The sequence below is a fragment of the Egretta garzetta genome, unplaced genomic scaffold (genome assembly GCF_000687185.1).
Source record: "Egretta garzetta isolate BGI_Z169 unplaced genomic scaffold, ASM68718v1 scaffold154, whole genome shotgun sequence".
NCBI lineage: Eukaryota > Metazoa > Chordata > Aves > Pelecaniformes > Ardeidae > Egretta > Egretta garzetta.
This window is the reverse complement of record NW_009259600.1, coordinates 7,955,285-7,967,680: the sequence shown is the minus strand read 5'-3', so window position 1 is coordinate 7,967,680 and position 12,396 is coordinate 7,955,285. Positions and strand designations below refer to the sequence as shown.

The following is a 12,396-nucleotide window of genomic DNA, read 5'->3' as shown; positions in this document are numbered from 1 at the left end:
GTGGGGAGGAGAAAAAACCCACACAACAAAAAAAATCCCAACTTTTAACACTGACGTTGGCAACCTCTCAGCTGGTCTTTCATGACTTTGGATTCAGGAAATCAGAGTTATAAAGTGAAATGCAGCTATCCAAAAGCAGCATCAAGGTCCTAGGAACATGAGCAGGCTTGTTGCAAGATGTCAAAGAAATTAAATCGCAGAACTGTATGCAGCCAGGGGCAAGGAGAAGGCAGTTTACAACTTTCAACGTTAAGTTTCAAGCCCACTCATCTATTTACTTTCTGCAATTGCTATTCCTCCTATATACCATCTGCAATAAATCGTCCTCAACTCTGAGTTCAAGCACAGGTTTTGAACTTCTGAAAGTCTGTGGCAGTCATCCTCACCAAGCCTTGCTGTGCATCAGCGTATACCTCATGAGGTATGGAAGACATACAGAAAATTAGGTCCAGACTCAGCCAGCCTAAACCATATCTGTGCCCTAAGGACCAGCTATTGGCTTTTAGAAGTGCCAGTAGAGAGATTAGGCACAGAAATTCAGGTGTAGCCTTGGCTTGTTCCACTAAAAATAAAAATTTAAAACCATGAAGTAATAAATTCTACTCTTACTGCAGTAAAACATATGAAAAGTAAGCAACCCTCAAAGTATGAATCTGACTGGATGACTCAGACATTATTTATACTTTTCTTATGATTAACTTCTTGCTGGCAACATCACTGTATAAAATAAGACACCATTCAACACTTTCAAGGCAACATCATCATACACCCTAAAATTAAGTATCATAAATTTAGTTATCCTCAGAATAATTACATTAAAGTTTCACTGGCACTTTGGACAAGTCTGTGATGTTATAACTTTAGCTTAAAATAGTGACCAATTTAAACTAAACACTTGCTTAACATATTGTCATGCAACATGGAATTAATAGTAGTTTAGAACTGTAATCTTGGTGTATTTCATTAGTCTTTAACTTTTCGTTGTCATTTATCTATAAACTGTGTAAGCATTAAGTCTGTGGGACTATGACCAGTGCACCAAGGTCAAGTCCATTGGAAGAAAAGAAGTCTCTTTATTAAGAAGTTCTTTGAAATGTGCTGTAATTTCCAAACATCCCTCAGGAACGAAATTCTTTTTTAGTACCATAAATTTCAACACAACTACTTGCAACTACTACTACCTAGCAGAGGCCTTTGTAACAAGGACAGTTACAAGCAATTTTGATTTGACAAATTACATTAAACCAATCTTAATTCTTTTTACAGCAAAGTAGCAGTGTTTGGAAGATCACAGAATCCCAGAATGACTGAGGTTGGAAGGGACCTCCAGAGTTCATCTGGTCCAACCCCCAAAGATGGGCAAGAGCAGAAGATGCTATGTATCTTGATATTGGTCAAGTTTTTGATTTTTATATCATATGCAAAATTCATTGGAATAGTATAAAATTAACTGGAAAATGACATGAAAAAAAAACAGTGATAGTTTTTCCTTAAACTGAATGTGCTTGTTAACTGTGTCTACTTTGTACTTACCTGCTGTTTTCACTTGCGACTCCAAAAGTGGAATAAACAATACATTTATGAGACATGAATCAAGTTGCAAGAACACTGGAACAGGGATTAAAAAAGAATCAAATTAATCACGACAAATTGAAAAAGTTATCTGAACAAATCAGAACACAATTTAGTAATGACAAATGTGGTCACATATGAAGGAACAGTCAGCTCTGTGAATACAGACAGCCATTTAACAGGAAAGTCTTTGGAAACTTTGGGGACTGTAAGCAGAATACAAACCAGGAGCACAACATACAAGACAACTGTTCCTTTTAAAAAGTATGGGCAAGCCTAAACCAGAATATCATCCCCATTTGGGGCATCACACTTGAAGAAAGATGTGGACCTAACATAGGGAATCCAGAAGCTGGCAAAAGCATGATCAGGGATCATGAAAACACAAGACAATTTGGGAAGAAGTGAGGTTATTTAGAAGATTTAGGAGGAACACAGCAGTCTTTGCAAAGAAAGGCTGCCTCAAAAAGGGTGGGATTTGTCTGTTCTTGGCAGTGACAGAGGCTTAAAGCGCTGTGACAGAGTTGGAAGTTAGACCTCAGAAAAAATTTAATTTAAGCTAGTTAACCCCTAGAACAGATTGCCTAGGCAGAGTGCGGCGTGTCTACTGCTGGTACTCTTTAAGAACAGGAAAACGGAAGCTTGAACAGATGCAGGTAGAGGTGATCCTACCTCTTGGTCTTACACTCCATAATTGTCCTTCTACAGTCTTTTTACTGAAGTTTCACTGCGTTTCTTACCTGGCGTCACCCCTTGCCTCCGGATTTAGCTTTCAGCTCATTCCTAAAGCCTTGGCCACCCTTATACTCAAGAAATCATAGGGAATGATATGATGAGCTGATGTCATACTCCTACTCTTCATATGCATGATTCTCTTCTTTCACTTGTATCTTCCTTGTATATTAGGGAACACGCACCACCCTGTGTGCATGCATGCACGCACATGGGTACTTTTTAAACACAAGAATCTCCCATTCCTGATTAGCCTTAAAAAGCCACCAAAATAAATGTTTGGTAACACATTCTTCTTAATCAAATTGCATCAGTGCACCTCACAATGCCATCTCAGAGTTATGATGCAGTTGGTAATAGCTGAGCTCGTACAGTATACAGAGGTGACACATTTCTTTCTAAAATAAAAGTATGAGCCAATATCAAATAGCAACACTGACTTACATTATGTCATCAATTTTGAAGAGGAAATGACCTCACAGATTAATGAGGAATTCTGCCTAGAAGTCAAAGGTATGATATAGTCTTATATTATTAAACGAACGCTAGGTATGATCTAACCTACTTCAAGCAGTCCGGCCTTTAATAGAGAGAGGAGAAAAACACGGAGTACCAAGAGTCCATATTTATCTCTGGTGTAACACCAGCGAAGCCAACAGAATTCCTTGAAGTTCTGTGTGTCTCATAGCAAGTGCCACAGGTCAGGTCATCCTTTAAGCTGCAAGGTATGATGGATGGGAAAAGCAATGCCATTTTCCGTTCCTATTTAGGAAACATTATACTAAGACATATGATACCATAGGACTGTATCTCAGATAATGCCTGTTTATTGTTGTGTAACAATTGATGTATGGATTCACTAAACAATTTTACAAATTCAAACATGAACATACTCCAGGAAGTTCTCTGGAATAAAGAAATCACAGGCTTTCATAGGAAATTCGATTTTTTTCTATACTGTACATACTAAACATAATTATCCTGTAAATAATATACAAGTAAACACTAAGTTTTATATAAAACTTTCTTGAAAACCAGTCAGGAATTAAATAGGCTATACTTTATTTTTTCAAAAATCCTAAAACTGGGAGATCATTTACTCATCTGATCAAGCCAGTCTTACTATACTTATCCCCAGACTAGAGAGAGTGATTCCCTTATCCTTAGCACTGACACCAGACACGATAGTGTGACCAGGCCCCCCTGAAGGTGCGGGCTAAATAGATGGACATTAATAGATAATGACTGGGAATAGAGCACATAAATACCTCTTAAAAAATTAACAAACCTGGATTTCCTTGGACATATGAGCAACAAGAAGAAATCACCTAGCATCTTTTTAGAAAATGCATCTAAAAATTTCTCATTCATAGTCTGCTTCTGGCCTTACGCTCCATGACGAGGGCCACTATTTACTGGTGATGACGAGGGGTTTCTACTCCGGCCAAAGCTGTCAGCAACTGACAGCGCTTCAGATTTAGCAGTTTCAGACACTCTGATCGGTATCTTTATCCCAAGATCTGCACTTCCAGAAGAAGAACAAGACCCTTGCCAACAAATTGAGAATTGACAGTCCCAGGGAAGGGGGACAAAAGATGTTCATTTCCCACTATTTCCAGTGCAGGTCTGTGTCACCCTGTTTACATCATGCATCATTCATCTGCTGTGATGAAATGCAACCCTGCGTTTTAAAAAAAGACCTCCGTAACAGTGAGGATACTATATCTCTGTGAGAAGTGTTTCACATATTTTCCATGGGCACAAACTGCTCCTGCTTCTATTTAAATCCCTGTAGCTCTCTTCAGGGGACATTATTCACTTAGGGAAGTCCATTCAGAAGGTGCTTAGCAAGGCAAAGCCAGCATGGCAGCAGACAGCAACATGGCTCCTGAAGAAAAGCCAAGCACTGCTCCTGTGAAAAGGGCCGTCCACAAGATCCGAATGGCCAGCCTTGTCTTCAGCTTGGCGAGAGGTTGGCAGCAGTGGGTATCTGACCACCACACGAAGCAAGCCCAGGAGCCCTCTGGATGGGTCCCCGCTGCAGAAGACTCATCAGCTCAGCCTGTACCAGAAAGATCCTTCGAAAAATGGCCAATTCCATCTGTCAAGAGGGACCAAGGAAAAGATGACAAGAAATCCTCAGCAAAGGAATCAGTGACAATAAGAGATGCTGAAAAAAAATCAAGGGAGTCAGATGAAGCCCTCAAAAAGTTCAGCATTAAAAGCAAAGAGGTGACCAAAACAGTTGTAAGCAAAGCCTATGAATGGGGTGGTGATGTTAGCCTCCTCAGTGAAAGATATGAGAATAACAACAGTAGCTCAGAGATGGCCAAGCTCAAAGAAGAATCGAGTGCTATTGACAAAATTCTTAGTGGCAAGTTATCTCCGACCATAAGGAGAAAGTGTTCAAACATGGTAACAGAGCTGACCAAGGGCTGGAAACAAGTGGAGCAAGAGGACAAAGAGGGGGCTAGGGAAGAACTGCTGCTTAAGTGCCATGATGACAGCCTGGACGCGGAGGACAGTGGCTATGGGGAAGCAGAGGACAAATTCGAGCAAGAAGACAATGACCGAGAGGTGACAGCTGTGAGGATTAAACGACCTGTGCCATCTTTGTAAGTAAAACATCTTTATTGTATTATCACAAATGGTCAGAAGACCCTGAGAGAGGTACAGGTTTCCATGAGGAAGATGGGGGGGCGAGAGGGAACAGTAGGAAATGGTCAAAGAGAAACTATTACTCTTGAAGAAAACAAAAAAAATATATCCAGGAAACCTTTCACATCTCTGTGTGCTTAAGTAGTTAGTCAACAACATCTGACTTGGGTTTTATGTGCTACATACATATTAGACACAGCAAGTTATATTTGGGAAATATTAATTATATCTAATTTTCACACTGGATTTACTGGTTCATCAAAATCGCTACTTCTTAATACTTTAGTCCGTATTTCAGAATAACAGTTTTTACCTCATCAAAAGCCCACAGCTATTAAGTTACTTCAGCAAATGTTAATTCTACAGCAATATACTTGAAAAATAGTATTTCCAAGTACTTAATCATTATTTTTCTTGTTATAAATTGTAAATATTCTTGGGAGTAATTTGCTGAGAATGTCCAAAATCAACATTGCAGGAATTACTTTCAAGCACATCTTAACAAAAGATGGGTTCACTGCTTCTCTTTGGAGGCTTTCCATGGATTTGGAACTCATCAAGCCAAAGAATGGAAACTTTCACAGGAGTTGGAACCCCAAACATACATTAGAAAGCATCCAGCCTGCATTGACATCTGCAGGATTGATCTGAATCATGCTATATTTTACAAATCATTTGACAGAAAAGAACATTCAAATTGTCAATAGATTCTTCAAATTCAAAGTCTCTCTTTGGGTACAGTACCATAAGGGGTGAGGAAGGGGAAGTACGTTCATTAAGTATGTTGTGGAAGTAGAAGTTCCTGCCATACAGGCTTCCTTATGGCTGTACATGGTGTGAAGAAAAAGGAAGCAGAATCTGTTACTTACCTATGGAGTTGTTAGAGGTGCTGCTTAAAATTTTGAATTAAGCAGAAATTCATAGCAACAGACAGTTTTGAGTAATACTTCTTTCAGCAAGAGACTCATGTTTGAAGATTACTACGCAACAGCAGGCGCATATTAAATATGGAGCCCAGGTAGTAAATAAGTGTAGTTCAGCCATAGCCCATGCAGTCCTTGGGAAGTCTCCCAGAAGAGCAGAGGAACAGCATAGGCTGGTAGAAATTCTCCAGTTTCCTTTCCCAGAGATCTCCAGCAGAACCACCTTTCCAGAAGACAGCTACAAATAGTTGTGCTGTGGCCAGACTTGCCAATGGGCAGATGCCAAGCTAATTCATCACTCTCTTGTCAGTAAAAGATTAAAAAGATCCAAAAGATTAAAAGATCTGTATGTCCAATGCTGCAAGATAGAAAACTGTAGGTAGCTGTTATAGACACCACACTCTATTTGCTCCAGCCCTCTGTTTTACAGACTTGGTAACTCCCCAGAACAAAGAGAGCAGAAAGGAACGTGTGATTGAGCCCAACCTGTTTTGGTGTAAAACCTCACATCTAGCTGTAAAATGGCAATGAAGGAGAGGCCAGGGTGCACGCAGCTGCGGCCAAGGCACAGCCCTCATGCTGGCAGGAGGGCAGCTGGAGGCTAACTTGAACTAACGCAGGGTTCGGCAGAGCTCGTCCGCCTGAGCCTGCCGGGAGGGAAGAGGCTGGCACCAGGACATGGGTTCCTACCAGGAGCCATCCCGTGGCAGGGCCTGAGTCTCCACTGCTTCTACTCTGCATCCATCACCTGCCCACACGCAATGCGAGCTGAGCATGAGGCAACTTGAGCCAGTGTGTTCATACCATATCCTGATCACCATTTCAAAAATGAAAAACTAGGACTAGCACTGAGGAAATTGCCAAAAGACTTTGTGATCGCTCTGCAAAGAGGCTGTACCATTCCCACTGCTCAGGTTTTATACCTCATTACTAAGAAGTGCTTACCATGACCGATACCAGACTGGGACTAACATAGTAATGGATTTCAACCATACGGTACTTTTTAGCACAGCTATCTGAACACACACAGTTATTTTAATTATTCAGATCGGGGATTAGAATGATGTTTTGCTGTAGGGATGACCAGTCTTCTACCACAAGGAGCAAATGGTTAATAGCCTAACTCTCCAGTAACCCGGAGCTTGAAAGTTCATGGCCCCTGCTTTTGGGAGAGACCATGTGCACCATCCTTTGAAGTTAGGACCTCAAACCAAAGATTTCACACATACAGTGGGGAACGAGGATACATTTGCAGCAGATGTTATCAGTAAATAACCACAATTAAAACAAATTGCTCACTTTAAAATGCTACAGAGGAAAGAAAATATCTATCTTTCTATTAAACTTTACATACGTTGTCCCCAAATGTCTAATTTTAGTGCTGCTACCTGGGAAAAAAAATGATTAGCCATATTTACTGAGGTGCAAATGATTGAAGTAACACCCTCTACATTACTTACAGCTCTCTCTTCCACTGAAATCTGACACAGAAGTCATTTTCTGCACTTACAGTGTTGTTATCAGGACTCAATTTTTTTAGGAGCTTAGGAGCCAAAGGGGTGCAACGGTGATATGAAACTCAAAACATTAAAAAGGGATCCATGCATTTCCCCTACAGAAAGGATCATAGGGAACACAGACGTTCTCCTGGAAGTTCTTTTAGGGTGAACATTCTGGTTAACAGGTTAACTTCTTTGATTGCTACAGGTAAAGCACTTCTTACTGTAGGTTAATGCTCAACACCTTCATTTTGGACCCACAATCCATTGTGTAGGTGCTGTACAAACATGAAAAAAAGGCTTCTATGTGTATACAGTTTACTGTGTTCACTTGTCATTAAGCTAAACAATAGGGAAAATTGCACTTCAGCCATCAGAAATGGTTAAATTCAAAGATGCATTTAAAAAAAAAAAATAGAAGCAGTAAGGTTTTTCCATACCCACAGGGGACACGATAAAAGCAAAACGATAGGTATGTTGGTGTTTTTCTCAACCACTGAGAAGATGATTAGGATAAGAAATGTGATAACAGTATTCAGCTAGAAAAGAGAATTAAAGGTTTCGGCAGGAAGAGAGAATACTTACCAGACTGTTAAATAAGACGTAATGAAGCCTTTACAGAGTTACACTCTCTCGCTCACTGGCTGCTTGCCCCTCAACCTGGGGAGCTGAAGTTCCAGGGCTTTCTCAGGGGTCACGGCCCTTGGAGAGAAGGGGGAGCAGCTGAGGGATAAGCTCCCCATGATGGGATCTCCTCATCAGCTCCACTGAGACCATTGGTATAGCTTCTTCTAAGCAATCTTGATTCATTTAGGTCATCCTCCCCTTCACTGATACCTTCACTCATGAAAAGCTGGGCAAGCGATCAATCTGTGCTTCAGCTGGTGTTAGGACCGCGCTGGCACAGGGTTTCTATGGGTTTTGGGAGATCCGTAGGTTTCAGGAGACAAACTGCTTTGTGTAACCAAACCCTGTGCCCGCAGTTCACAGAATGGCAAGGGTTGGAAGGGACCTCTGGACATCATCTAGCCCAACCCCCTGCTAAAGCAGGTTCACCCAGAGCAGGTTGCACAAATTCCTCTGGGCAATGAAGCCACAATTCAGGGCACAGGGCAAAGGATCACATCTTTCCTTTTCTCTGTATGACAACAGCTTATATACAGGAGGATTTGTTTTACCGTTGGGAAACAAAATTTTCTAGCTTTACCCCACTGATGTATTTTAACGCTTTCCTGTCAACACCTACCTGTTAATCATTTACATGCACAAAACCACAGGTACGTACACCCTGCTTACTCTCAGGATGCTCGGCAGTCACAACACAGAAGAAAGGTGCATTGACTTAGCAATGCTAATTGCTTGATTCTTCCGATGCTTTTCACTATATAGAGGAGGAAGAGTGTTATCAGAGCTTTTAAAATACAGTTTATCAGTATAGGTAAGCCAAGGTAATGTCAACTCCTCAGTGAAAAGAGTGGTCCTGCTCTCCTACTCCTCCTTCTATCCCTGGCACTAACTGCCTGCAATTCTTGCTCTAGCACGATAGTGCTGCTCAGTGCTGGCATCCTTCTGGTGCACAGACCTGAACTGGGGACATCTCTATCGTTCCTATTCTCTCTTTCAAGAAGGTTAGTAGAAAACAAAGGGAAACAAAATCTTCTGCAGGTTTGCAGACCTCTGTACTCTTTTGCTAACTGTATTTTGGTTCTCCAGTGTCACTGCTAATATTCATCTGATGTTACTGGAGAGGTTTCAGAGCAGCCTTCTGGGGAGTAAAAATATTAGAAAACAAATTACTTTGGCACAGCCACAGCACAAGATGCGCCCTAGCTGAGCTCTATGGACCCAGTGACAGGATGCAGGCAGCACCAAGACTAGCTCGTATGATCTATAGTTCCTCCACCATCTATAGCTCCTCGGCGACGTGAGAGAGCAGCCACTAAAGGAAAGAGTATCAAAAATTTGTCTGCCTGGAGTCATCCAGCAATATGATGTTGTCACTGTCACACACACACACTTAATTGATAGAAATCCCAGTAGCCTGAAGTTTCTTCCAGGCTTGTACTCTGACAGTGGGAATGTGAATTTTGGACTTCAATACTTGTTCAGACCATACTTCAAATACATAAGCCCAGGCAGAGCTACTGCCCTCTATTAGGTTTTTGTTGTTTTAAACATCAACATCTATTACAGGGGACAGATTCTTATAGACACTACCCTCTTTTTCAGCCAAGAAGAGCTGGGGACCCAGTCCGTACACTTACAGTTACTGTCATCTGTAACACCAGGGCAGGCAGATTTTGGGCTCTGCTGGGCAGGCAGAAATAGGGAGCTGCACGACTGACCAAAGGTATAGAAAGTGCAGGTGATCAGCAACATACTGTATCACCCCCCTACAGCATGGAGTCATTCTGGGCAAAAATTTGTCAAAATGGGCTCAAATCTCAGCTGGAGTGTGGTGATGTGATGAGATGAAGCTGTGATCAGCAAGTTTGCTTTTGAACACAAACTGGAACATGGACTAAAAGCCCCAGGGAAGCGGTTTAGAAGCAGTGAACTCGTGCCACCTGGTGGTTAGCATCCCGCCTGGAAAAGCACGGTGACAGAGTTAACACAAGAGTTACGCAGGACTTTGCTGAAATGCAAAGCTCAAACGCCCTTTTTGTTTGTTTCAGCGCAAGCAGGTTTAGCGAAGAAGCAAGCACCAAAGCCCACAGGAAATACAGCCCCGTCAACAGCCTGAAGGACAGGTGGCAAGAGTGGGCCGACCAGCACATCGCCACGCAGAAGCTGAATCCCTTCAGTGAGGAGTTTGACCATGAGCTGGCCATGTCCACGCGCCTGCACAAGGGAGATGAAGGCTATGGACGTCCAAAGGAAGGAACCAAAACTGCTGAAAGGGCCAAGAGAGCCGAGGCCCACATCCACCGGGAGATTAGAGACATGTGCTTCATCATTGAATCCATGGCTAAGCCACGGCCTGACGGCAAGATCCAAGTCACTTTTGGGGAACTCTTCGAGCGATATGTTCGCATTTCGGATAAGGTTGTTGGGATTCTCATGAGAGCTAGGAAACACGGGCTGGTGGACTTTGAGGGAGAAATGTTATGGCAAGGGAGGGATGATAATGTCATAATTACTTTATTAAAATAAGCATGGTACAACAAGAGCAACTTGTTTTGGAAAACCTTTTTCTACTTCTCCCCTGCTGTTAGTGTTTGCACATTCTGGACACAAGATTCCCCCCATTTACCCGCACAGAAAAGACATTGAGCATTTTTCTGAATATGTATTTTGTAACCACTGCATGGTAACAAAAGCATCCAAATGGATTTTCCTCTGTACCAGCAGGGCTTGCAGGACACTTCAGTTAATTACTACATGGAAAATGAAGAGAAAATTCTGTATCGAATATAAAGGAGCCAAATATAAAAACCCATAGCAAAATAAATAACTACAAATAAATTCCAATTTTTACTTGTTCTTACACTCTAGATCTTCCCAACTATTACTGGGATATTGGGAATATAAACCATGCCAGATCAAAAGCTGAATGACAAGATAAACTTAGACCAAGTTTTTGATCTGTGAAAGTGAACTTGTGCACACATTTCCGAATTTATCTATTTAAATGCATGTAAAAATAGTTGTATTTGAAAACGGAATTAAGGATACCATGTTTGTTTCCTTTACAAACAGGATATGCAGACTACTGCAGTATTATCTTGTGACAACTACTGACACAACTTTATCTTAGATATCACATACAAACTAAGACAAAATCCTTCTTTTTATAAATGAGGTTTTATATTTAATGTATTTATATAATTTGTATAACTAATTTATTAGATAGCTTTGCATTTAGTGTTATGGCTGTTGGAGAGAAAACACCCAGTAGAATTTAATGCACAAAAAAAGTTTTGAACAGATAGTGACATAGCAAATACCTCCTATGCAACTTTGTGCAATGCATCATCTATGTAAATATGGTTCTTATAAATACGGGGGAAAATAACATGGAACATAAAATACAGTCAGGTACTTGTACTGTTGTGTAGAGTAAAAAAAGTGACTACAGTCAGCATCTTCCAGTGAAATGTACTTCTGTGAGAAGAGATACACAGTGTTCATAACTAATATCAATTAAGGAAAATGGTGTTTCACTTTACACAGAAACACCGGCCTAATTTTAGAGCATTAGGTGTTTGAACCATTCTGATGCCACTGAAATAACATATGTGATGCTGAAGAGGAGTAAATGCTAATGAACTAATACTTCTAGGTTTTAAAACTGTTTGTATTAAGCACAAATCTGAGGCCTCTTGTAAGGTCTAGAATGCTCACTGGATTTTATATAGACACACTGTTTCTCTAAACGACTACTGTAGAAGTAGCTATCCTGGTAAAAATGTGCTTCATGTGAAAAGGATTTGTTTCAGAGCAAGATGCCTGGGCAAGTAATTTCTATACTGAAAAATAAACCGTTTCTTTCCCCATAAGATTCTTTCAAACTGAAAGAGCAAAATCTTCTTACAGAAGAAAAGGTGTATGAACATCTTGTTTCTGCGATAAAACAAGTGTTGCTAACTTATTATGAGAGTACAGGTACTCAAGTTTGAAGCTCTAATGAACACATAAATCAAGTAGTTTCTAAGTTAGTGATACAAAAACTTATTACTATGTCTATTGTAAGTCTATACAAATCATTAATATTTTAAGCACGGTTATATGTTGTGAATCTAAGGAAGGAAAAAAAAAATGGATTCAGTGAAACTTGTTTACCATTTTCTTGAGATGCCTCAAACTACTCAAGCTGACCTGCAAAACTGACCTCTAAGTGTAATCCTTACATATCAGGATATTTACCTGCACATTCTTACCTTATTCTTTACGTCTTTATACAACGACCTCTACAGCTGTCTAAATTGTCTTGAAGGAAATTTGGTTGTCAAAGGAATACATGAACTATAAATAAAGCCCTTAATTTATTATTTCTTGTGTTATTCCTCCCA

At 40.6% G+C, this 12,396-nt stretch overlaps 1 protein-coding gene across 1 annotated transcript; it reads left to right on the top strand.

Annotated features, from left to right (window-relative positions):
- The first annotated feature begins 4,167 nt into the window (after nt 1–4,167).
- On the top strand, nt 4,168–10,537 carry ABRA (actin binding Rho activating protein). The gene is made up of 2 exons (XM_009638390.1): nt 4,168–4,919; nt 10,060–10,537. The coding sequence occupies exons 1-2, from the start codon at nt 4,168–4,170 to the stop codon at nt 10,535–10,537; spliced, it is 1,230 nt and encodes a 409-aa protein (XP_009636685.1).
- The last annotated feature ends 1,859 nt before the right edge of the window (nt 10,538–12,396 follow it).